The sequence below is a fragment of the Podarcis melisellensis genome (assembly GCF_964234715.1).
Source record: "Podarcis melisellensis genome assembly, chromosome: 3".
In the NCBI taxonomy this organism is placed as follows: Eukaryota; Metazoa; Chordata; class Lepidosauria; order Squamata; family Lacertidae; genus Podarcis; species Podarcis melisellensis.
The window spans coordinates 34,579,355-34,605,040 of NC_138530.1; the positions used below are offsets into that span (position 1 = coordinate 34,579,355).

At 46.7% G+C, this 25,686-nt stretch overlaps 1 protein-coding gene and 1 long non-coding RNA gene across 6 annotated transcripts in view; one reads left to right on the top strand and one right to left on the bottom strand.

The window, feature by feature from the left end:
- Positions 1–7,670: 7,670 nt before the first annotated feature.
- Positions 7,671–13,510, bottom strand: LOC309366042. The gene is made up of 2 exons (XR_014166434.1): positions 13,390–13,510; positions 7,671–7,912 (listed from the first exon to the last, which is right to left on the bottom strand). It is a non-coding gene; the product is annotated as an uncharacterized lncRNA (long non-coding RNA).
- A 45-nt stretch (positions 13,511–13,555) lies between these two features.
- LOC309365841 (uncharacterized protein) overlaps positions 13,556–25,686 on the top strand; it is a 62,676-nt gene continuing 50,545 nt past the window's right edge. For 2 of the 5 annotated variants that reach the window (XM_081904369.1, XM_081904370.1), the window contains exon 1: positions 13,556–13,641. Coding sequence is in view for 3 of the 5 variants with exons in the window: in XM_081904370.1 (XP_081760496.1) it covers positions 13,621–13,641 (21 nt within the window). In the remaining 2 variants the exon portion in view is untranslated. Of the gene's footprint in view, positions 13,642–20,106; positions 20,817–25,686 lie in introns of those variants that run through there. The other 3 variants (XM_081904368.1, XM_081904367.1, XM_081904371.1) reach the window with 3 other exon arrangements.

The following is a 25,686-nucleotide window of genomic DNA, read 5'->3' on the forward strand; positions in this document are numbered from 1 at the left end:
GAAGCTGCAGCTAGTCTTGGCTCTATAATAAGTGTACCTGTGATGCATGTATTCCTATACCTTGTAGCTTCATATCTTACCTTTTAAGGGCATGCTTCCTAAATTAAAATAAAAAAGTTGTATGCCTACAAAATGTCTATTTTTATGAAGAAGACCTAAAATGTTGTCTTGAGTCTGTCCTAACATTTCTTGCTTCCACCAATGCAACATTTTAACTTGTGGGGGGAAAACTGGACTTGGTTTTTCTTGCTTAGACTTTTAAACGGCCTTTCTCAAACCTTTGGTCCCCAGATGTTGTTGGACTACAACTCCTATCATCCTTAACTAGCAGGACCAGTGGTCAGGGATGATGGGAGTTATAGTCTAACAACATCTGGGGACCGAAAGTTGAGAAAACCTGCTTTAAACTGTAGATCTGATGCCTGCTGTCATGCAAAACAAAAAGGATTTTAATAGTCATAAATCAGCCTTTGCCACTGTTGTGCCTTCCAGAAGTTGGACTACAACTCCCATAATTCTTTACCATTGGTCCCGTTGGCTGGGGCTAATGGGGATTGCAGTCCAACAACAATTGGAGGGCACCGGGTTGGGAAAGGCTGCTATAAGCTGCAGGTCATGTCCTCAAGCAATAGTATTTGTGATGGCAAATGATGTAAGCTCTTGCTACTGATAACAACAGTGTTTCCTGCAACATCCAGTATTTTGGCATAATACCTACAAACTGGCCAGCTTGTTGACCACAAGTGCCTTCTCTGGAGACAATTTTGTCTACTTCTGAGAAAGACTTGGGGCTCTTCCAGATGCTCACTTTATTCAGTATTCGTTCTGATTTGCTTACATAAAGCTTAGGCGGAGCTTAGATGGTGTCCGGTTTTATTGAGCGTTTGATTTGTTTAAAAGGTAAAGGTACCCCTGCCCGTACGGGCCAGTCGTGTCCAACTCTAGGGTTGTGCGCTCATCTCACTCTAGAGGCCGGGAGCCAGCGCTGTCCGCAGACACTTCCGGGTCACGTGGCCAGCGTGACGAAGCTGCTCCGGCGAACCAGCACCAGAGCAGCACACGGAAACGCCGTTTACCTTCCCGCTATAAAGCGGTACCTATTTATCTACTTGCACTTAAGGGTGCTTTCGAACTGCTAGGTGGGCAGGAGCTGGGACCGAACGACGGAAGCTCACCCCGCTGCAGGGATTCGAACCGCCAACCATGCGATCGGCAAGTCCTAGGTGCTGAGGTTTTACCCACAGCGCCACCCGTGTCCAAAGTGTTTATATGTTTTCTCATTGATCATTTGTTCATCCCACACTTCCTGGTCATTTCACAGTCACTTTCCGAACCACAAAAAGTTGATTTCTTTTGCTAAGTGTATTTTCTGTGCTAGGTTGACAGAGTGCTTTAATCCACTTCCATTGCACAAAACTATATTTCCGTGATGTACCTGAATCTTTCCTGCAGACTAGGGACAGTCTGGTGAAGGCACCCTTAGAAACAATGAAGAAGAAGATGAAGTCAAGGAGCTGGCATCTTGCAGCCAAAAGACAGCTTGTTTGGAAATCGTTGTTGCCTTCAAACTCTCACCATTTTGCAAAGAGATTCAAGCTCGTACCAGAACTTTTTGCACAACTAAAGTGTTTTGGTTCAACAAATCCACTTAGAAAAACACACACCATTTTTTTACCAGTTTGGAAAGTGACAGGGAAATGCCCCTAAAGGTGTGGGATGAACAAATGATCAATGGGCAGGTGTATGAACAATGCTCATTGTCACATAATGTCCTCATAAACAAATCAGAACAGATGCTCAATAAAGACCAGACATAGTCTAGCCACCCTGTAAGCTTTCTGTAACCAAGAGGGTGAAGAATGCTGAATAAACAGGTTATCTGGAGGAGTAAGAGTCTGGAAGCACCTTTAGGGTACAGAGTGACAAATAAGTTGGTTTCAGTTTCTCTCTATCCTTTTTCCAGTCTTAACTTCGGTTCTCAACATTTTCACAACACTTTGCCATTTTTCTTTAAAAAGTCCCTATGAATGAGTGTGAATTTCTCCTAATCTGCACGTTTGTGATATTCTTTTGCTGGACACGCACATTTTTGCAAAATTGTTTCCCCTAATAGAATGCATTTTTGCATGTTACATTCACTCATATGTGCATTTTCATGCACATTTTACCCTGCTATATGCATATTTCAACACATTACATAGCCAAAGACCTCCACTGCAAAATTTAAAGAAGTGCAAATTTCAAAGGCCAGTTGTGTTTCCCTTGGTGTATTGCTTTCTGCTGCTCCAGAGGGTAGGACCTGAACCGATAGATTCAAATTACAGCCGTACCTTGGAAGTTGAACGGAATGCATTCCGGAAGTCCGTTCAACTTCCAAAATGTTCGGAAACCAAGGCACAGCTTCCAATTGGCTGCAGGAAGCTCCTGCAGCCAATCAGAAGCCATGGAACCCACATCACATGTTAGGCTTTCGAAGAACGTCCGCAAACTGGAACACTCACTTCCGGGTTTGTGGCATTTGGGAGCCAAAACGTTCGACTCGCAAGGCGTTCGACTTCCGAGGTATGACTGTACAATAAATGAGATTCCAACTCAACATTGGGAATAAATTTCTGACAGCAAGAGCTGTTTGACAGTGGAATAGACTGCTTTGGAGGTTGCTGGACTCTACTTCACTGGAGGTTTTAAACAGAGGTTGTGTGGCTATCTGTCAGGGATTCTTTAGAAGTGATTCCCACATTTCAGTGGGTTGTACTAGATGCCCACTGGAACCCCTTCCAAACTCTACAATTATATGAATTTATTCCTCATCCCTCTCCTTATGGACAATGGAACAGAAGGAGAGATCGTGGAGCATGCATCCTGCTACCAAAGGGCAAGGAGAAATTATTAAATGGATCAAGCTAGAGAGAAGAAGAAATCAGAACGAGAATCCAGGCAAGGCCTCATTGCATCAACTCTTTCCCCCGAGGCTGCCCAATCAGCCTTTCCTCCTTATTGCCATTTATACTACCGTTTGTAAACACCCGTTTTTATGTTGCTACTTGTAGGGGCTTGGAGAGAGACAAAGCTCCTGGTGGTTTTAAGGGGTCACGGAGTCCAAATGCTGCCTTCATATTGGCATGCTTGATGGTTAATAACTGCGTGCAAGAGTCAACTTTGGCATGGACAGGTATTGGCGTAGTCCTCCTGGCTCCTGGGGGCCGAGAGTTGGTTTTATGGACAAGGCAGTCTCTGCGCATGCAAAGGAAGGTTCTGGAACTCGGAGGCAGCTCAGGTGGCATGGGGAAAAGTGCCGCTGCTGCCCATTCCACCCACCCGTCCCGGTTCTCAGACTTAGATCACTCCCTGTGTAATGATTGCCAAGACAAAGGACGTGCTGTTTGTGCGTGGCCTGGCGCCAGAGAAATATTGACATCATATCATTTCTTTGCTCACGCACTCGCCAAGTCCCGACGTGCTCAAAGAATCAAACCATTTTGTGGGGCTCTATCTCTCATGAGTTTGGTTAGGCACAAGCCACAGCTCAGACAGGAGGGCGGGGTGTGTGTGTGAGGGGGTGAAGCAGATGTTGTTCATGTTGAGCTGAAAACAAGCTTGAAGGAACTGTACTAGTAGGCAACGTATTTTTCTGAGTTTGTCTTGCAAGAAGCTTTTGAAAAACCAGCGCTTTGGAATTCGACTCCTTAAGTATTTAGGCTGCCAACCTGTGCTTGCTTGCTTGGAAGAAAGGCACTGAAAGGCTTCAGAATAAAAACGAACAGGATCAGGCCACAAATGAAATTCTGCTAATCCCACTTCCCTGATGAGTGTGTTGCTGTTGTATGATGTATTGTTGTATGATGTATTGCTGATGTATTATAAGAATACATTTGTTGCGCTTAACTTTTGGTTTTCATTTCTTGGGCACACACCTGAAATGTGTAAAGATGTCCTAAGCTTAACGGTGAAAATGCAGGGAATGCTTGGCCAGTACTCCATCATGTTACAGTAGTCTTCTGTACCAGCCCGTTCCTCACTACCTTTCGCAACGGGATGATAGCTAATGCTCGTAAATTGATTTGCAGCAGCCAACACAATCATACCTGATGCTTGGATAAATGGTACTGGCAGCATCCCAAGTCTGCGGAATGCCAAACTCTGGAGCCCACCCACTTTGAAGTTCCTCTTTCCCAAGAATGGACATGAACATTCATTACAGCCGGGATGCGGAACTTCTCACCCTCCACATGCAGTTGGACTACAACTCCCATCATCTCTGGCCCATTGGCCATGCTGGGGGGGAGTGATGGCAGTTGTAGTCAGTTTCTGGAAGAACACAGGCTCTGCCAATTTCTTTAAGTGGCAGTCACCTAAAGCTCAGCTTCTCCTGGTCTTCTATATGAGCAAGATTCCTCTAGGCTTGCCATATGTCCTTTTTTTCCAGGACACGTCCTCTTTTTCATGGGAAGAGTCGTCATAGCGATCCATAGTTAAAAGTAGAAGTCGGCATTTCAGATCATTTCTGGAGAAGCGTGGTGCAAAGTTGAGGGAGGGTGAGGCTGTTTTGCATGCACAGGATTCTCTCGGCCACTCTGATTTCTGTCGGTGATGATATAACTTTACACTGCCGGGTTTAAATCAGTCCTTGAAGAATTAGTCCGTGCCCTGCAAAGGGAGAAAGCGGTGTGTTGCGGCTCCTTTAAAGCGAGGAGTCCGTAGCTGTGGTCAGATTCACCACTGCTGGGAAATGAATCTCTGGAAACCGCATTTTTCTCAAGAGTGCCTTGCGGGCTGGTTACTAAATTTGGTTACTGGGCTTAAATAATGCAGCATGGCAGGGCCCAGTGGGTTTGAACATTGTCACATCCAGATAATCTTCTTGGTGGCTGAGATCTCTCTCTCTCTCCCTCTCTTCAGCCTCCATGCAAGGCCTTGAATCTGACAAGGGACATCATCTTAAATAATCGGCACTAGCAGAGATGAGTCCGAGCTGCAAAGTTCTGTTTGCTTCGGAGAGAGACCTCTAATTTCGACAGTGCCTTTCAGTGTGCTGTCTCGTGCAGCGCTGCCTCCCCGCAGCACACACAAATAGATGCAATGAAGGAGACACACCACGGAAGATATAAATGTGACATTGCTCCCATGAAAGTCTTCCCCACACAGAGAGTCCTTTTCTTCCTGCTCCTTGTCTGCTGTTGCTGAAGTACACACGAATCCAAGAGGAAGGGAGGGCAAAGGACCCACTGTCCCTGTCTGGAAATATAGAAAGTATAGGAGCAGAAACCCCTGTCTTGGAGTGATATTTGGCGTGATTTCGTGCTCCAGACCTCACCACAGTCTTATGCACCAGAGCATCCATATCTGGCTAGCTCAGTAGTGTGGATAAACCCTGAGTGTGACTGACTATTGTTCCAAATATTCACTTTGGTCTCCTCCAGATGATCTCCTTATTCAGCATTCAGTTTATTCAGCATTCATTCTGATTTGCATGCAGGGTGTTTACAGAGTGGCTAGGGAAACCCAGCCAGATGGGCGGGGTGTAAATAATAAATTATTATTTTTATTATTACTACACATATGCCTGCTAACCTTTCATTCGTCCCACACGTTTCTGTGCATTTCTCATCACTTTCCTAATGGCAAAAAGTCAGTTTATTTTCTAAATCAGATTTGCTGTGCTAGGGTGACCGAGCAGTTTAATTGCACAAGCCTAAATTTCCAGGATGTACTTGACTCCTACCCACAAAACAGAGACAGCCTTATGTACTGGCTATGCTTGCAAAACAATTGGGGTGTTGTGTTGGGTGAGCTTTGCTTTTGAAAAGGGAGGTATGTGGCTGTCCTGTGTGGATGGCTGGGTTCATTATGAGATAGGAGAAATCAGGAATAAAATGAAATATTGAAAATAATGAACTGCCCCATGACAAATGCCCTTAAAATATTCCTTTTGTAATTTCATCTTGAATGGATCTTCTGAACGTGGATCTGAATCTCGCCCTTCCACACCTGAAATTGCCCCCCCCCGGCTGCAAACCTCTGTTTGTCTGTCCACTTTGTGTGTATTCAAGTGTGCCATCAAATGACAGATCAGACCAAGGAGACAAGATGTGCTTCACAGCTTGACTCCCATTGAGATATTCCTTAATGTGATACTAAGGTCACTTTCAGATGACTTATTGAGCATTCATTCTGATTTGTTTGCGGAGAAATTAGACTACTTGTGTTAAGCAGGTGTTGTCCTGCACTGCCCAGAGCATTTCCTCACCATTTTTCTTACTGCAGGAAGTCTGAACTTCTGAGGAAGCAGCTTTGTTGTGCAAGACTTCTGAAGTAACTGGTGTCATGGTTTTTTTTGCCAGGGGTTCCTGGAACAAACTCTTTCTGTCCTTTAGAGTGTGTTGTAAAAAAAAGAAAGAAGTAAAGGTGAAGGACCCCTGGATGGTAAAGTCCTGTCAAAGGTGACTATGGGGTTGCGGTGCTCATCTCGCTTTCAGGCCGAGGGAGCCAGCATTTGTGTGGTGTAGTGCTTATGAGCTGTAGACCTGGGAAACCACGGTTCAAATCCCTACTCTGCCACTAAGTTGACTGGGTGACCTTGGGCTAACCTACCTCACAGGGTTGTTGTGGGGTTGAAATGAGGTGAGGAAGAACCATGTACACCCCCTTGAGCTCCTTGGAGACTTCCTTTGCCTGGGATCCCAATGTACTACGGCAGGATTTGCTGTGGGCTCAAGTCTTACCAACTCAGAATACACACATTTTCTTACATCCAGCACCCACCCACCCAAGCCCAAAGAATTAAGTGTCACCATTACAGTGGTACCTCGAGTTACAAACGCCTCAGGTTACAAACGCCTCAGGTTACAAACTCTGCTAACCTGAAGAGTTACTTCGAGTTGAGAACTTTGCCCCAGGATGAGAACGGAAATTGTGTGCCGGTGGCACAGCGGTAGCAAGAGGCCCCGTTAGCAAAAGCACGCCTCTAGTTACGAACAAGGGACGCAGGTGGCGCTGTGGGTTAAAGCCTCAGCGCCTAGGACTTGCCGATCGAAAGGTCGGCGGTTTGAATCCCTGCGGCGGGGTGCGCTCCCGCTGCTCGGTCCCAGCGCCTGCCAACCTAGCAGTTCGAAAGCACCTCCGGGTGCAAGTAGATAAATAGGGACCGCTTACCAGCGGGAAGGTAAACAGCGTTTCCGTGTGCGGCTCTGGCTCGCCAGAGCAGCGATGTCACACTGGCCACGTGACCCGGAAGTGTCTCTGGACAGCGCTGGCCCCTGGCCTCTTAAGTGAGATGGGCGCACAACCCCAGAGTCTGTCAAGACTGGCCTGTACGGGCAGGGGTACCTTTACCTTTACCTTTAGTTACGAACAGTTTCAGATTAAGAACGGACTTCCGGAACGAATTAAGTTTGTAACTAGAGGTACCACTGTATCCTTAACTTGCAGCTGCTTTTTGTCCTTTTCCTCGCTTTGCACAAATGCAACCATCAAGCTGTCCATGGTTTGAAAAGACAGGTTTGAAAAATCTCCAAAGAAAAATGTTGGACAAACTCATTCCTCCTCAAAGATTTTCAGAGAGAAGCTAAAGTGGGGGGTGGAGATGGGGGGGTGTTGAAAACTGGTAGCCATAAATTGATTGGGATGCAATCATCTTCTACAGATTGGATATGAAGACATGCTCAGAGCTGTAATGTTATAATTTTATTCCATAATCAATCTCTTTCTGCACCGAAGGTTCCTCGGGTGCTTCCACCGACTCTCCCTTTAAATCAGGTAACACTTGGCAGGAGATTGAATTGACAACGTCTCCTATAAGCAGCAGTTTGCACAGCAGGGTACCATTGCGGTGGCTCTTCGGCTTGGTTAGCTCGGAGATCAACACTTGTCAGAACCCCACCAGCCTCTCCACCCTCTCTCCACTTCCATTGTCCTAAAACAAGGACAGATAAAGCAATATTACTCCTTTCCCTTTCTATGTAGATGTAAGCTCACCCTTTGCTCAACAGACAATGGCTCACCAGATTCAGTATGCCACATTTTAAAAACCTCTTGTTCCCTGAGATCAGCCCTACAAGAGGTCATTGCGCTAAGGGAGGGCTGTTTTACTGCTCAGTCTGATGCATGTTGACTCAGAAGTATGTCCCCTTGAGGCCAATGGGGCTGACTCCAAAGTCAGCACACACAGGGCAGGGCCCTAGCCCAGTACTAGAGCATCTGCTTGGCATGAGGAAGGTCCCAGCTTCAGTCCCCATCTGGCGTCTCCAGGTAGGGCTGGGAAAGACTCTCTGCCCGAAAGAGAGACACTGCCAGTGTGTTGTAGAAAGTACTGACAATCTTCCACAAGATACACTGAGTGGCTCTGGCTATAAGGTATTGAAAAGGCCTGGATGAACAGAAAGGTGTCAAAGACCACAGAGATGGCACCAAGCCAGCCTCCTAGGGAAGGCTGTTCCCAACTGGGGTACCACTACTGAAAAGGCCCTCTCACTAGCGGGTGACCTGCCTCCATTTGGTGCAGGCACTGAAGCAGGTCCTCTGGAAAGGATCTTAAGTTCCAGGTAAGTGAATATAGAGGTAAACAGTATTTCAGGCCACTTGGTCCCAAGCCATTTAGATCTTTAAGGGCTTAACCCAGCATTTGGGACCAGAAGTAACATGGAGCCAGCGCAACTGACAAAACACAGGCTCCATATGATCAAACTGCCCAGGCTAATAACCTCGCAGCCCTGTTCTGGATCAATGGTAGTTTCTGGGTCTTTTTTAATGGAAACACATTTTTCAATACGTACTCTTAAATCAGGTGTGGAGAATTTTGGCCCTCCAGATGTTGCTGAACTACAACTCCCATCCTCCCTGGCTATTGGCATGCTTGCTAGGGCTCATGGGAGTTGCAGTTCAGCAACATCAGGGGGGGGGAGAGAAATCCCCTCTCCCGCTCTAAATGGTTACCAGAGCATGGGTACATGCACCCAAGCAATCACCTCGCAGGTAAGCTCACGTGTGGCGTATCAGTTGATAAGCTGACAGGGTGAACCCAGAAAAGGTTAGGAATAATCCCAGAGGAGGCGATGACTCAGTGGCAGAGCATATGTTTGAAAGGCCAAGTTCAATCTCTGACGTTGCCAGTAAAAGCCTTTTGGGTGGAAGGGCTAGGAAAAGAACATTACCTGGGGAGATCTGCTGCCAGTCAGGATAGATAGCAGCGAGTTAGCTAAATGGCCCCCCCAAACATCTTTTTTATTGTACATTCCTGATGATTTCCTCATGAGGGTATCAGGGGCAGTTATATGGGGTCTCACTTTTGATAACTGTTTGTGCCTTCCAGTGTTTCGGAGCAGAAACATTCCCCTGTAACTTTCTGCACCATGAACGTCCCAGTTTATTTTTCACCCTGCTTTCATTGTGCTGCAGCAGAAGAGTGCCTCTCCAGAAGGTAACACTGGGGAGGCATTGCAGAACAACTAATAAAACAGAACAATGTGCGGACAGTCCAGTATCAATCCACCACTATTGCACTATCAATGACTTTTTGCATGAAACGCCTACGAAAAGCCAAACATAAAACCCAGTCTGGATAGCCCAGTGTAGGCTGGTTTATTAGGGCAAATGGAGCATTGCCCCCTCAGCCACAGTTTGCTCTCAGCCAGCCCCAACCTGCCTGCCTTCTTTTCTTACGGGCAACCAGTTCAGGGGGTGGCACTGCTTGTCTGCGTCCTCTTCCTTGGTGTCAGTTTTGCCCTCATAGAACTCAGCAGGGGGCTGGCTGGGGGACAGAATTGCTTGACTGTGCCTGTTATTGGCTCTGGTTCCACCTAGTGGTGGTCCTCCTACCTTTTGCTATGCCTTCTCCCAATTCACACCAGCCACCACTTGGGGGGGGGAGGTGATCCTCAGTAAAAGGAAGCTCTGTAGCTTCATGGAGAGAACTCAGGCAGCTATGCTTTTGCATAATTCAAGTCTTTTCTAGTTAATGTTTAATATGAGCTGAACATTTAAAAAATAAACCAGGGTGCATCGAAAGATGCGGAAAGAACTTTGACCTCGTAGGGCAGGAGTGGCTCACCTGTGTCTCCCTCTCACCCAATGTTGCTGGAACTGCAACTCCCATCATCCCTGACTAGGGGCCATGCTGGCCAGGGCTCATGGGATTTGAAGTCCAGTCACAGTTCGCAGGCCACAGGTGAGCCAACCCTGCTGCAAATAGGTATTTTAGGATCATAGAGTTGGAAGGAACCTCAAACACCTTCTAGTTCAACCCTGTCCTTGCAGGAAGTTCACTGCTACAGCATCTCCAACATGCAGTCAGCTAGCTTCTGCTTACACAACTGCAACAGGGGAGAGTCTACTACCTTCTGAGGCAGACTGCTCCGCTCTTGCTTCCAGCTCTGCAACAGGTAACATCACTTTGCAGAAGAAATAATAATAATAATAATAATAATAATAATAATAATAATAATAATAATTTTTATTTATATCCCGCCCTCCCCAGCCGAAGCCGGGCTCAGGGCTGCTAACAACAATAAAACAGTACAACACAACACTCTAAAATCATTCCTTATAAAATTAATTCAAATTAAACCACTGGCAACCATTTGGCCAGAGCTCCGCGAAGATTGCCGAAGGAGGGAGTCAGGCTGTGCCCTGGCCAAAGGCCTGGTGGAACAGCTCTGTCTTGCAGGCCCTGTGGAAAGATGTCAAGTCCCGCAGGGCCCTAGTCTCTTGTGACAGAGTGTTCCACCAGATCGGAGCCACAGCTGAAAAAGCCCTGGCTGTAGTTGAGGCCAGCCTAACCTCTCTGTGGCCTGGGACCTTCAAGATGTTTTTATTTGAAGACCGTAAGTTTCTCTGTGGAACATACCAGGAGAGGCGGTCCCATAGGTACGAGGGTCCTAGGCCGTATAGGGCTTTAAAGGTTAAAACCAGCACCTTAAACCTGATCCTGTACTCCACCGGGAGCCAGTGCAGCTGGTATAGCACCGGGTGAATGTGATCTTGCGGCAAGGACCCTGTAAGGAGTCTCGCTGCAGCATTCTGCACCCGCTGGAGTTTCAGGGTCAGTCTCAAGGGCAGCCCCACGTAGAGCGAGTTACAATAATCCAGTCTGGAGGTGACCGTCACGTGGATCACAGTGGCTAGGTCAGGGCAAGAGAGGTAAGGAGCCAACTGCTTAGCTTGGTGGAGATGGAAAAATGCCGCCTTTGTTATAGCTGCAATCTGCGCCTCCATAGAGAGGGAGGTATTGAAGATTACACCCAAACTCTTAACGGACAGTGGTGGCACTAATTGCACCCCCGCAAGAGATGGGAGTTGCCCCCCAATCCCATATCGTCTCGTCCCAGCCACAGGACCTCTGTCTTCGAAGGATTTAACTTCAACCGGCTCCCACGTAACCATCCAGCCACAGCTTCCAAACATCTGGTCAGTGTGTCTGGGGCCGAGTCAGGATGGCCATCCATCAACAGATAGAGTTGGGTGTCATCAGCATATTGATGGCAACCCAGCCCAAACTCTGGACAAGCTGGGTGAGGGGGCGCATAAAGATGTTGAAAAGCATCGGGGAGAGAATCGCACTCTCATCAGTTCTGAATGCCCTCCATAACCTCTTCAGCTCCTTTTCTCTTGTAACACATCTACTGGCCGCACATCAGCAAGCATTAATGCTCCTTTGCTGCCCTCTGGTGACAATTACGCATTTCATAAATTAGGAGTGAGTGTGAAGGTCTTATGCTGCCCCTTGCCGTTCAGCCCTTCTCATAACAGAAACTCAAACTATACCACAGGCGGCTTATGTTTGGGTTGCCTTTCCATGTTTGCAATTTACCTGGCTGGAGAGCTTTCTAGCATAAAAACATATGCATTTTGCTCCTGCGGTTTCCTTCTCTTGCAGGTCCTTCAGCTATGGCCTACACTTTTAGAGGAGGTATTCCAGAGGGCAGAAGGCAGGGAGACCAAGGGTAGGTGCCACCTGAGCCAATGACAGGCAGAACCACCTCCTTCTGCTTCTGTCCTGACCCTCCTCCTCCCTGCTGTGTTCTACAAAACTGAAACTAAAGAGGAGGAAGCTGTCAGTCGGTGCTGCTGCCCCTTGGAGTTGTAAGTAAGAAGCCAAGAAGCCAGAGGTGGAGCAGCTTCCACCAGTGGCGTAGCGTGGGTTGTCAGCACCCGGGGCAAGGCAAGACATTTGCGCCCCCTAACCCGTGGATTTGCGCCCCCTAACCCTAACCCCCAGATGTTGCGCCCGGTGCGGCTGGCCCCCCCTGCACCCCCCCACGCTATGCCACTGGCTTCCACTTAGAATTGCCACCATTGTTTTGGCAAAATACAGGGGGGGAGGGCTGAAGTGGTGGATTTATTTTTCACCTGCAATCTATTGCAGCCTAACAGGGTGGCCCCTCTGGAATTTGCCACACACACATACACATGAATTTGTACATCTGTCTGTGCTTTGCTACACAGAGGTTAAATAAATAACATTTCATGCACCCTTTCACATATATGCATGTGTATAGCAATAAATGCAGGCCAGGGCAAATAAGTAAATAAATGGGGGAGGGCATATTCTGATGAGGGAACGAGCTTTGTTAAATTTCTGAAAGAGAGAGAAAATATTAGGTGGGGAGCAATCCTTGTGGAGAGCTATTTCACCCCACACCCTCCCCTTTCAAATGTCATGCAGATAACTTTGTTTAGAAATGGGGCTTCTGGGCTTCGCTGACACAAAGCAGCTTGCTTCTAGAGCCTCAGAACCTGTTGCTCGCTGAAGGACGGGGCCCAGAGCTCACAGGCTGCAGCTCTGCAGATGGCTGCCTTAATTCAGCCAAAACTGCAGGGAACTGGAAGCAACAACATGAAAGCCTTGCCCTGGTTCGGTCCTCCTTGGGGGCAGGATGAGGAAAGGATCCTCTGCTTGGCCCAGAGAAAGAGTGCGCAGCAGAATACAGAAATACGGGACAAACTGTGTCCTGCAATGAATCAATACAGGATGTAGCATTTTACACTGAAATACAGGACGATCCTGTATTATACAGGATGGGTTGCAACACCCTCCACGGCTGTCGGGAACAAGAGCAGCCCAGGTTCCCCCTTTTCCTTTCCAGCTAATGTTGTCACACGGGAAAGGAAGAGAGGTGTTGTGGACCCGGGGCAATGGATGACAATTACAAGAAAGGAGATTATGACTAAAAATTAGGAGGAATTTTCTGACAGTGAGAGCTGTTCGACTGTGGAATGAGCTGCCTTGGAAGGTGGCTGACACTCCTCAATGGAGGTTTCTAAACAGAGGTTGGGTGGCCCTCTGTCAGAGATTCTTCAGCTATGATTCCTGTAGATGACTCCTAGGGTCCCTACAGTTCTATGACTCTAATAATAAACAAACATGCAAATAAATCACTGCTGAGGTGCACCTACCATTGTGAGGCCTGAGGAGATTCTGGTGATGCATCCCCAGTGGTTGCCATTGGCTACGGACTACCTGTGACATCACAAATGCACATGGCAACTGGGTGGGTATAAAAGTGAGCCCTTTCCTCTTTCCCAACAGACCACAGTGGGCAACAGCTGGGACAGGAAGTATCGCTCACTCTGCCACTTGGAGAAGGGGAATCAGCAGACGGACAGAAGCAATCGTCTGGCTGTGGGATGCTGTGGAACGATAATAAGGCAAGTTCATTTGCTGAGCAGAGTTGGGGCTTGAAGGTGGCTGGCATCCATGGTCAGAAACTGGCTCACGTCTAGTGATGGACCTAACTGAACCTGGAAGATGTTAGTGGGTGGAAGCCAATGGGTTCTCATTCAGATATCAGTGAAATGCCACGAGGCTGAAGCAGGTGGATGTTTGTAGATTTACGCTCATTGAAATTCACCTTCAGAAGCCAGTTGACAAAAGCCAGTGGATATTTGTGGGTTGAAGTTGGGGCACAAACAGGTAACAGTACATATGAAAGTTGAACTGTTAATATTTTTTAATAATAAGCAACTCACTGCTGTGGTGCCCCCACAACCGTCAGGTCTAGGAAGGTTGCGCTGTTGCCATTAGCTACAAACTGCCTCTGATGTCACAAAAGATCATGGTGGCTGAAGGGAAAGAGGCAGTTATTAGTGGGAGGGGGAGAGAGGGGAGAGCCCCAGGAGAAGGAGACTGAGGCAAAGGTGTCCAAGGGGTGGCACTGCCTGTTGGCTTCCTCCTCCTTGGTCTCAGTGTGGTCTTTGTAGCAGGGAGGAGGATGGGGACAAAACAAGTTTTTTTAAAAATTGAAGGTGGCTTTATTTTTATTGTTTTTGCATCAACCACTTAGAGATTTTTTTTACTATTATGAATAATACTACTACAACCCCATGCTTCTTCTCTTGAACATAAACAGGATGATTAACAGTTAAATTCAGGCCCAAATTCACCCTCCACCCTAACTGCTGCTTCACTTTTTTGAAAAGCTTTTGGAAACCACAGTTAGGGCCAAACACATCTCTAGTTTCTGCCCTGTCTTAATTATCTCAAACGTGTATTCTTTTATTTTGTGTGTTACACAGACACAGCTGGATTCGTATTTTATGTGGGGTTTGTTGCTCACAACGGGTTATGATTTGACGCTTGGAACAATGTTCATTGACAATGTAATGAATGGATGATGCCGCTAGATGGGGCTTGAGTCCTCTGGCATGGAGAAATTTTCCCCTCATCACTTTTTTAAATGTATGTTGTTGTCTTGTTCTTCCTAAAGGCAGAGGAGAAGGATTAGTCAAAAAAGAGGGAAAGAACCCTCAGCACAAAAGCTGGGAGTTGATTTGAATTTTACTTTCCCTCTCAAATGAAAATGCTTGCATATATTCATATACATCAACAGATGTTCTTACCCTTTTTGTCCTTAAAATGGCAACAAAGAATGTCGCTTCCCTGAGGAGTGAAGCTTTCTAGACCAGAAGATGCTTGTTCAATTTCACAATTCCTTTGTTTCCCTTGGGATTGGGAGGGGAAATCAATTAGGAGTGATGAAATGGAATGAACTGACCATGGGTGGCTATAGCATTGTATCCCTTCAAACACTGTTAGAGTCCATCAGACTCCCATCAGACCCAGCCAGCATGGCAGAAGGCCAGGGATGATGGGAGCTCGAGTCCAACAACATCTGGAGGAGATGTCCCCAGAGTAGACTTTCCTTCTTCCATGAGAGCTCTTCTCTTCCCACCCACCCTCCATTATGCTTGCATGATGATCAAGTTCTTTGTGATGCATGGATACAGTTCAACTGAAGAAGCTGCACTTCTTGAATCATCACCTCCTGATACACATCTGTTAAGAGGCTAGGAAGCTTCTTGTTGTGGCATGGTGATTGGCTTAGTTAGAAGTACCAGGGATTGGATCTTAAGTGTTAGTAGCTGGATTTTAAATGCCCTTCTCTGTTCTTTGGCGAGAGGCTTTTTTCCTTCTTCATAAAAAAAATGGCACGAAAATAATCTCTTCTCTCTTCTCTTCTCTTCTCTTCTCTTCTCTTCTCTTCTCTTCTCTTCTCTTCTCTTCTCTGGTGATCACTCATAGCCAAGTAAGATTGTCTTCCATAAACATGGTTTTAACAGTGAGTCCATAAGTGACTGTGGAGGCCAATTCTGGATCCACACGTCCTTGCACAGTGGGGTCATAGGTTTCCCGGCAGGAGGTGATCATGATGATGGTTTGCCAAGCATGTCTTCCTCTTAGCACGTTTCTCCCTTTCGTCCTGAGTTCGAGTATCTTCAAAGCCCATGACACCTTTGGTAAAGGCTGTTCTCCAACCGGAGCACTCACAGGTCAGTGTTTCCCAGTTGTCAGTGTTTATACTACATTTTTTTTTAGATTTGCCTTGAGAGAGTTTTTAAACCTCTTTTGTTGACCACCAGCACTGCGCTTTCCATTTTTAAGTTTGGAAACTGTTACAGTGTTGATAGCATATGCCTCCATTTTGATTCTTAGTTCATTACAATGTCAAATGTTTATACAGTCAGCTGTTTGGTTAAATCTGATTAGCCTTTGGGATCATCTAGCATTGTATATTGAGATATTTGGATGAACTTTACATTGACATGGTACTACTTGTAAAGCATAAGAAAATCTGAGTATTTAATTTAGGCCTTTGATTTTCTCTTTATTGGGGGGGGGTGTAGACATCCTGCTCCAGAAGTCTCGGGGTGAGTAATAACAACTAAAAAGCCAATGTAAAATATTCACTTGAAATGAAATACCAATACTAGCTCATGGGAGTGTTTCCAAAAACAGGAACAGCATGTGAATCTCCTAAACAGCCAAGGCCTGAACAACAGTGCCCTTTATTTATTTTCTTACAATTATTTCCCACCTTTCATCCTTCATGGAATCCAAGGTAGAATGGTTCCCAGACAGTCATTCAATCCAGGCACTACCCAGACCCAGGTTAGTATAGCTCTAGCAAGGCAATGGTCTCATGTGCCTTCAGACCAGATCTGAACAACAGAATGATCTTCATATGCTGCAAGGTTTCCTGGAACAGTTCAGTGCCTTTGTTCTTTAGCTCAAAGGACCTCAGTTCAGGACCTGCTGGAACTCGACAGATGAACAGCCGTGAGATAATAATTATAGCATGGAGCTGCTCCGCTCTGCACAGAGTGCCCAGCACCCATCAGATAATAACGGTGCTCAGGGAGTATTCGCAAGGTCATTAGCAAATTTCCTTTGGCGCTCCTGCCTGGGTTCTTCAAGAGGACACACCACAAGGCTGTGTATGACAAACATTTCTCTGGTGTAACTTCCCCTTTTAAGCCTGCTGTACTTTTGCAATCTGTAAGGGTACAAGTTGAACCTTTTTCAAGGAAGGAGAGTGCCCTTGCTCTGTCTTCCTAGTTGCAGCTGGTTCCCTTGGGCATTGCCAGGATTTTTGTTAGAGTGAGCCTTTTTTGAGAGAGAGATCGACCCCAAAAGTTGTTGAGCTTTTGGGGGGAGATAATGGGTAAAAATCCTCCCCCAAGAGGACATTATGGGGAGCAGGCTTTGGCTAGAGGGGGCAGAACCTCAGTTAATTGAGTATTTTAAATGCTTTTCAATATTTTTTGAGGATTTCCTCCTCCCTTGCTGGTTGCCCCAGTCTCCTGAATAAGCAAACTGAGTGGGGCAATGTTCTCTGATCAGAATGGTAGTCTGTCTCTGCCTTTAAAAGGAGCACGTGCACACATGTCGTTACGTAGAAATGTACCTATCCTTTCATTTAGTTAAACATGCTTCTTTAGGCGTAGTTCTGGCTTTTTTGGGTGGCGGGGGGAGGGGGAAATCATGCCAAACATAAGTTCGGCTAGATACCATGGCGAGACACCATGCCCAGCAACAGCTCTACCAGCAGTGGAGTTCTAAATACACTATTGGGCTAGTCAACATGGTGGCCTCCAGATATTTTGCACTGACAACTCCCACCAGCCCTACCCATTGGCCATGCTAGCTGATGACAGTTGCCATCCAAAACACCCAGAGGGCACCCTGCTAACTATCCCTGCACTAGAAAATAAGATCTGATGAATGCAGCGCTGCTAACTTCTCAGGAAAGATGCACAGAGTATTGCGGTGCCAGTTTCTAAAAAGCTATCATCTGTATACTGCCTCACTACAGAACAGCTGATAAAATGTGGACTGGATGAGGTAACTGTTAGGTGGATATGTAGTTGGATGACTGACCCAACCCAAAGAGTGCTCACTAAGGGTTCCCCGTCATCCTGGGGGAAAGTGACAAGTGGGGTGCTGCAGGGTTCGTTCCTGGGCCCATTGTTGTTCATTGGAATTCCTATTTCTTGGGAGACAGTGGAGGAGTGCACCTTTGGGGGTGAAGTCAAACTGTTGGAAGGCTACAACACCTGCTGTATCTGTACAGAGTGATATGGGAGAGAGATGTTTTGTTGCAGCTGGGGCAGAGAAAGGCGTCTGGGAGGTCATTCCTCCTCTGGTCACTGCTATGGATGTACAACCTGACTGTCTGTCAATGTCTTTATAAATGACTTGGATGAAAGGATTGAAGAGATGCTCATCACATTTGCAAATGATACCAAACTGGGAGGGGTAGCTAATGCCGCAGAAGACAGAATCAAGATTCAATGTAACCTTAAACAGATTGGTGAACTGACAATAGGGACAAATGTAAGTTTTTGCACTTAGGCTGGAAGAACAAGCTGCATAAATAAAAGATGGGGGACATCTGGCTTGCCAGTTCTACATGTGAAAAGGATCTAGGTGTTTTAGTAGACCACGAGCTTAACATGAGCCAACAGTGTGAGACAGCAGCAAAAGAAAGCTAATGCTTTTCTAGGCTGCATCAACGGAAGTATAGTGTTCCAATCAAGTGAAGTAATAGTCCTTCTCTATTCTGCCTTGGTTAGGTCACACCTGGAGTACTGTGTCCAGTTCTGGGCACCATCATTTAAGAATAATATTGACAAGCTGGAATGTTTGCAAAGGAGGGTGACCAAGGGCTCATTCAGCTCACACCTGGAGTACTGTGAAGAGGAGGGCAACCAAGATGATCAAGGGTCTGGAAACCAAGCCCTATGAGGAGCAGTTGAAGGAGCTGGGTATGTTTAGCCTGGAAAAGAGGAGACTGAGAGGAGATATGATAGGCATCTTCAAGTATCTAAAGGGCTGTCAGATGGAAGTAAGCTTCTTTTCTCCTGCTCTGGAGGGTAGGATCCAATCCAATGGCTTCAAGTTACAAGAAAATAGATTCCTACTTGATTCCATCAAGAAGACTGATCGCCGAAGAATTGATGCTTTTGAATTATGGTGCTGGAGGAGACTCTTGAGAGTCCCATGGACTGCAAGAAGATCAAACCTATCCATTCTTAAGGAAATCAGCCCTGAGTGCTCACTGGAAGGACAGATCGTGAAGTTGAGGCTCCAATACTTTGGCCACCTCATGAGAAGAGAAGACTTCCTGGAAAAGACCCTGGTGTTGGGAAAGATGGAGGGCACAAGGAAAAGGGGACGACAGAGGACGAGATGGCTGGATAGTGTTTGCGAAGCTACAAACATGAGCCTGGCCAAACTGCGGGAGGGAGTGGAAGACAGGAGTGCCTGGGGTGCTCTGGTCCATGGGGTCACGAAGAGTTGGACACGACTAAATGACTAAACAACAACAATCATCCGGAAGACTCTGGAGGTCTCTTCCAACCCTACAATTCTCTGCTGGAGTGTAGGCCACTGAAGCTAATGCCATAATGAATTTGTTAGTTCTGAAGGTGGCACAAGGCTCTTCACTGTAAACACATTTATGGGTGCCATACATATCTCAGTGGCTAACAAAATAGATCAGTTATTGCTAGCAATGCATCTCAGCTTCTGCCTTCACATGGTGCTGGAAATAATGAATCTCTGTTTTGTTAGCCTCTGTAATAAATATACGACATTAGTGATTCACGGCATTCTACCAGGATCCAGAGCAAACTTTCTGAAGTGCTGAATAAAACTTTTAAAATCCACAGAGCCTAGGACTTGCCGATCAGAAGGTTGGCGGTTCTAATTCCTGCGACGGGGTGAGCTCCCGTTGTTCGGTCCCTGCTCCTGCCAACCTAGCAGTTCAAAAGCACGTCAAAGTGCAAGTAGATAAATAGGTACCACTCCGACAGGAAGGTAAACGGCGTTTCCGTGTGCTGCTCTGGTTCGCCAGAAGCGGCTTAGTCATGCTGGCCACATGACCCGGAAGCTGTACGCCGGCTCCCTCAGCCAATAAAGCGAGATGAGCGCCGCAACCCCAGAGTCGTCCACGACTGGACCTAACGGTCAGGGGTCCCTTTACCTTTACCTTACCAGGATCCAGAGCAAACTTTCTGAAGTGCTGAATAAAACTTTTCAAATCGTGTATACACACACACATATGTGCGCACGCAGACACACTGTATGCTACTAGTGATCCCCACCCTCGTTTCAAGGGGGGGATCCTTTCGGATTTAAGGATCTGCAGCTGCAAGGGCTTACGGCATCCGGCGCCTCTGGATCTCCCAGCCCGGAGGGAGGGTGCGCGCGCGCGTGAAAGGCGACTTTCCCCTTCTTCCTTTTGGTTTCCCTTTAAATGGAAGCCCCGCCCACTGAAATTGACACAGTCCTCCTCGGCCGGGCCAATGGGCGCCTCGGATGCGTGTTCTGTTTGTTACAAGTTTCGCACAGCTCGAAGGCAGCGAGAGGGAGCGTGGAAGAGAGAAAAAGGAGCCGGGCCGGGTGCGCGAGGGAGGAAGAGCGCGTGTGCCCAGAAGAAGCGATGCTGCCCAGGGGCTGCCGGCGACGGGGAAGCGAGTGAGCGGCATGGCACGTTAGACCCGCTGCCATGAGCGGAGCCCCGGGCCTCTGCTGGGAGAGCTTGCTCATCTCTTCCTAAGTTCTTGCTGCTGCTCCCCTTTTGCCTCTCTTGCTGAGCAAAAGCCCCGCTATAGCTGCTCCTTTACCTCGGCTGCCTCCGCAGCCTGCGAAGCAAATGAAAGGATTTGCTTTGTAATATCTATACGTGTTGGAAGAAAAGGAAGGGGGGGGCACCAAAAACCAAAGACTGTGCGTGGCAGTATTTTTCATCAACAAAACCCAGACCCATCCAGCCTGTTGTCTGGAAGGAAAGGGGCGCAAGATCGAATTTCTCTCTGCAGATCCTGCCCTCTCCAAACTACAAGTTGGGTGTACCTGAAGTTGCTGAATGCAAGCTATTCTGAGTGCCTCCAAGCGTGGCGGCGGCGGCAGCGGCAGCCGATCTAGATGTGCGTGGGTGCTTAACTCTTTCCCGGCTCTCTGGATTTGTACCATGCTCAAGATCCTCACGAAGAAGCTCAGGAATCAGAGTTTGAATGAGATCCAGCCCTTCCAGTTAAAGGTAAAAAAAAAGGGGGGGAGCGCGGAGTTGGTTGTATATTCCAAAGCACGTCTCATTTTTTATTTTTGCGTTGAGCTGTACTGATTGCAGAAACTCTATACTGTTCTTGTTAGCATAGCCAGGGCTCGTTTTCTCCCTTTCGCATCCTGCTCGTGGCACGAGTTAACCGTGAGAGCTGCGTATGCACTTGAATAAGGCCTGTTCCTTTCGAGGGCCAGGTTGTCTTTGTCCACACAGCAGCTCAAGGGATGGAGGAGGCCTTGCACTTCCTTGGACAGCCTCGAGCCTCGAAAAGTGCACTGTCTGGATGCAAGGGTTCTTAGCAAAGTGCATATTTTGTGTGTTGCGGATTATATTTGAAGGGAGACATTTTTTGAGGGGGCTGTGCCACTCTGAAAATAAACAAACAAACAAACAAACAAACAAACAAATAAATAAAACATTTGGGCAATATTTAGAAGTTGGTGAAGTGCTTTGCTAGGCATGGGTTTTGTCTGTTCTAAGTCTGTAGATATTTCCAAATTACTTGAGAGTAAGCATATCTCCACCCCCACCCCCATAAAATAAAATAAAATAAAACACAGTGGAAATTACTTGTTGTGGCGAAACATGTTTAGGATTGCATGGTATAGTTACAGTCTGGTGCTCACTTAAGAGCAAGCCTTTAAGCTCTGCAGGACTTGACTTCTGAGTAAACATGAGTGGATCAGGCCGTACCTTTTACCTGCCCCTTACAGCTCTCTTTGTTGGCAAATTACTGAGCAAGTTAATTCATTTTTATGGACTTGCCTGTGTCTGTCTGGATATTGTCAGGGAGTTCATAAAGGCTAGGGACTCCAGACACATCTGCACCATATGCTTCTCGCACATTGCACACACATTTATTCAAAAGCTTCTCCCAAAGATTCCTGGAAAGTGTAGTTTAGTCTTCACCGAGCCACAACTCCCAGCACCCTTAACAAATGACAGTCCCCAGGAATTTTTGGAGGAGACCATGTGCTTCAAATGTGGCCTCCCTCCCGTCTGCAGGGCCAGACTTCTTTTCCTGCCTCACCCCCAATATAACATTTGATTAGGGCCCAGGGAGCTGTGGGTGCTCTAGATCAGTGTTTCCCAACCTTGGATCTCCAGCTGTTTTTGGACTACAACTCCCATGATCCCTAGCTAGCAAGATCAATGGTCAGGGATGATGGGAATTGTAGTCTGAAAACAGCTGGAGACCAAAGGTTGGGAAACATTGCTCTAGATAACCCTCAGCCAGCACAGGTGTGCTGAGAGATGTAGTCCAAAGCATTTGGGGGCACCATGTTGGGGAAGCCTGCCATAGACAAAGCTCTTCCAGACCCCACAGTGAACTTGGCCATGCTATCTGAAGTCAAAGTCTCCAGGCATCTCTAGGAGAGCAGTGTCTGGGTAGGAGCTAGCTGGGGGTAGAATTGTGACTGCCTATTCTGAGCAGTGTTGAGGTCCGCCCTTATACCTTGCATGTGTGGGTCTAGATTGGCTTTCTAGACCCAGTGTCTGTCAAGTTTTTGTGCCAAGCTTTGGTTTTAAGCAGCTGTCCTGAAGGAATTAGCACAAGTTCTTGTAAAGCTGCCACTGCTTCTTCTCAAAAGAACACAGTTGGAGAGGAAAAGGCGTTGGAGACTTGCACAAGCTGGAGAACAGAAAAAGTTCAGCATTTGTTCAAACTTGATTTCTTTCCCCTCTTCCCTCCCCCTCCAGTTAAATATGTCTTGGAATGGGGAATATATACAGTAGGCCTCTGGTTCTTAGTATAGCTTCTAGTTAATAGCACTGAGTCGGGCTTGGAGCGTTGAAACAAACTTCTGAACATAGGCAACTAGAAATTAGTAACTTTTGCTTTTTTTAAAAAAAGCAGATGGAAATAATGATGCTGCCCACTTCATAAAGGGACACAGTAAAGTATACACTTCTGAGAACAAAATGGTGCCTGATGTTCAAATGTCTCTTCATATCCAGTGGTTGTGGGCTAGCTGGCATATTAATATGTTTTGTTTCACTTGGATAAACGATTGCAGTCCTGGATTTAGGTAAAGGTAAAGGGCCCCCTGACCATTAGGTCTAGTCGTGACCGACTCTGGGGTTGCGGCGTTCATCTCGCTTTATTGGCCGAGGGAGCCGGCGTACAGCTTCCGGGTCATGTGACCAGCATGACTAAGCTGCTTCTGGTGAACCAGAACAGTGCACGGAAACGCCGTTTACCTTCCCGCCGGAGCGGTGCCTATTTATCTACTTGCACTTTGACGTGCTTTCAAACTGCTAGGTTGGCAGGAGCAGGGACCGAGCAACAGGAGCTCACCCTGTCACGGGGATTCGAACCGCTGACCTTCTGATCAGCAAGTCCTAGGCTCTGTGGGTTAACCCACAGCGCCACCCGCATCCCTGGATTTAGCTGGTAGTAAATACAATTTTGAAAAAATATATGTTATGGGACAGAATCTATAATCTCTCTTGGGTCTGTTTCATGGAGGTGTGCCCCAAAGTAACTACAGTTGTACACAAAAGTCATGGGGTTGTCTCTCTCACCTGAGCATCACAAAAAGCATCATAGCCTAGGCTATGATGTTGCAAGCTTTGGTGTTAGCAGCTGCAAAAGTGAATGGTTTGCAGTCTTCAGAATGGCCAGAGGAGTAGAAAGATTGGTACTCCTTCACACCCAACTATAGAAACACTGAGCATTTGACAACGTGAGGTTTTAAAATAAGGACAGGACCCTTGAATCAACTGGTATATTTGCATGGGGGCAGCTGTATTGCTACCTGATTGCTATGCAAGAGGATAGACTATTTGATGCCTGTTACAAGCTTCTGGTTCTCCAACCTCAAGCTGGTCTTGGATATCTCCAAGATGTAACCTGCAAAAAAAAGTAATAGATATTAGGAACATGTCTTGACTAACTTTCTATAATCCAGTACCCGGAGAGAGAGAAGTTTGCCTCCGAGGAATAATCTCATGTAATCTGAAACCTTGAGGGCGGGTAGACTGCCACCATCCTCCTCTCCTAACACCTGGGAATACATGCTTGTATTCGCATAGGGGAAAGAAAAATATAATAAGCATGAGCCATGAGAAAGTATGCATGGTTCCAAATCTCTCTTTAGAAATTCATGTTTATATACTTGGCCAAAACCTCATCCTGGAGCAGTTAATTCCATATGTTAAGTTTCCCCGCATTTGTGTTTTGAAGTCATGTTTGTCTTTGTACATTCGTTCTTTCTCTGTCCTAATAGACAACTGCTTAAACAGAAAGCATGGGTGACTGTGTGATCCCCAAAAGTGCAAAATGTGAGCTTGGAAGTGTGGTCCAAATCTCCACTTCGCCATAAACTTGCTGGTGGTGCTAGGAAAGCCGCTCCCTTTCAGTCAGAATGGTTGTTAGAATCATCTAGGTTACCTTTCTCCAACTCATAGCTGCCAACCTTCCCTTTTTTGTGTGGGAAACTCCCTTATTCCAGCACCGTTTCCTGCTGCTATCCCGGATTGTTAGATATCCCATAGACTGTCCCCAGGACAGGTGAGGCTGTTGATCCCTTATTTTCGAGGCTGCCGATCCCTTATTTTCAAATCTGAAAGTTGACAGCTATGCTCCAACTTGGTATGGTCCAGATGTTTTGGACTACAATTTCTGTTGGCCCTGGGAGCTGTAGTCTAAAAACATCAGGATACAGCCCTCTTCCAAGAGTTGTAAAGAGGACAATGAGAGCATTTGAGGGGGGAAATATGTATAAATGTCACTGTTCTTTCTGCTTTTCACTTTCCATCACAGTGGAGAGCCTTCTGTGTCTGTAGTGGCTCCCTGCATGTTTTAGCACCCCAATTTTCCATGGATACAGAACACTCTCCATCTCAGACACTTGTGTTCACAAGTTGGAAGGTGACGAAGTTGGTGGTGGAAGGGGTGGAGCTATCACTCATCCAGACCGCCCCCCTCACATAATCCCATTGCTCTCCTTGCAACCCCTTAAGAGGGCTTAGGTTTTATTAAAGATAGCACCCCCATTAATCTGTGCCTCCATTCCTGCGAGGTCATTCTGCAGCCATGTTATCCTTGTGTGAACTTAAGTGGCATAATTGGATCTCTATGCTATCTTAAGGTGTGGATGTTTGATTCCTTGATCCTAGGGCTTTGGTTTATCACAGTGTAAAGGGAGTTTTCCTGAGAAGAGGTGGAGGGAGAGTTGCCAGGGTAGTTGTAAACTCTTATCCGTGACATGACTGCGCCAGAAGACAGCCTGTTTCCTTATCCTTGCAAGAAGGAAAAATGTTCCTCTGCCCTTGTGTCAACTGTTGGGTTGAGGACCAGTGAGCAAACATTATTGAGCTAGACACAGCTCCTCCTTTTTTTAACCTTGCATGGTTCCACCTCTGAGTTCTGAAGCAGGAGTTCTGGGTGCTGCCTGTTGTCTAATTGTACGTGGTGCCGTTCAAGTGCTTGTTTTTCTCAAGATAGGGATCATATATGCAACCGTTGCTAAAACCACCCTGTGTAAATGGAGAAGTGGGTTGGTTAAATCCACCCAAACCAAATGGGCACAGACCTCTGCTGTAGACGGGGAGTGACAGATAGGCAGCCGCTCTTTAGTCTTACAGATGTTTAACAATATTTCTCCGTGCTATGGATTTAGGCAAGTAACAGCAAATTTACAATTATGAGAGTGAGCAAACAAGGAAGAAAACCAATGCCAATCCACAGTTGACTATGTGACAGAAAAGAACTTCCCATGACGATCTGTTTTCTTGGTCTGTACCCATTAAAAAACACACACTCCTTTATCTTCCTTTACTTTTTCTTCCTTTGTCTGATCTCTCTTCACTTTCTTCTCAATTGGCTCTACTGGCCACATGC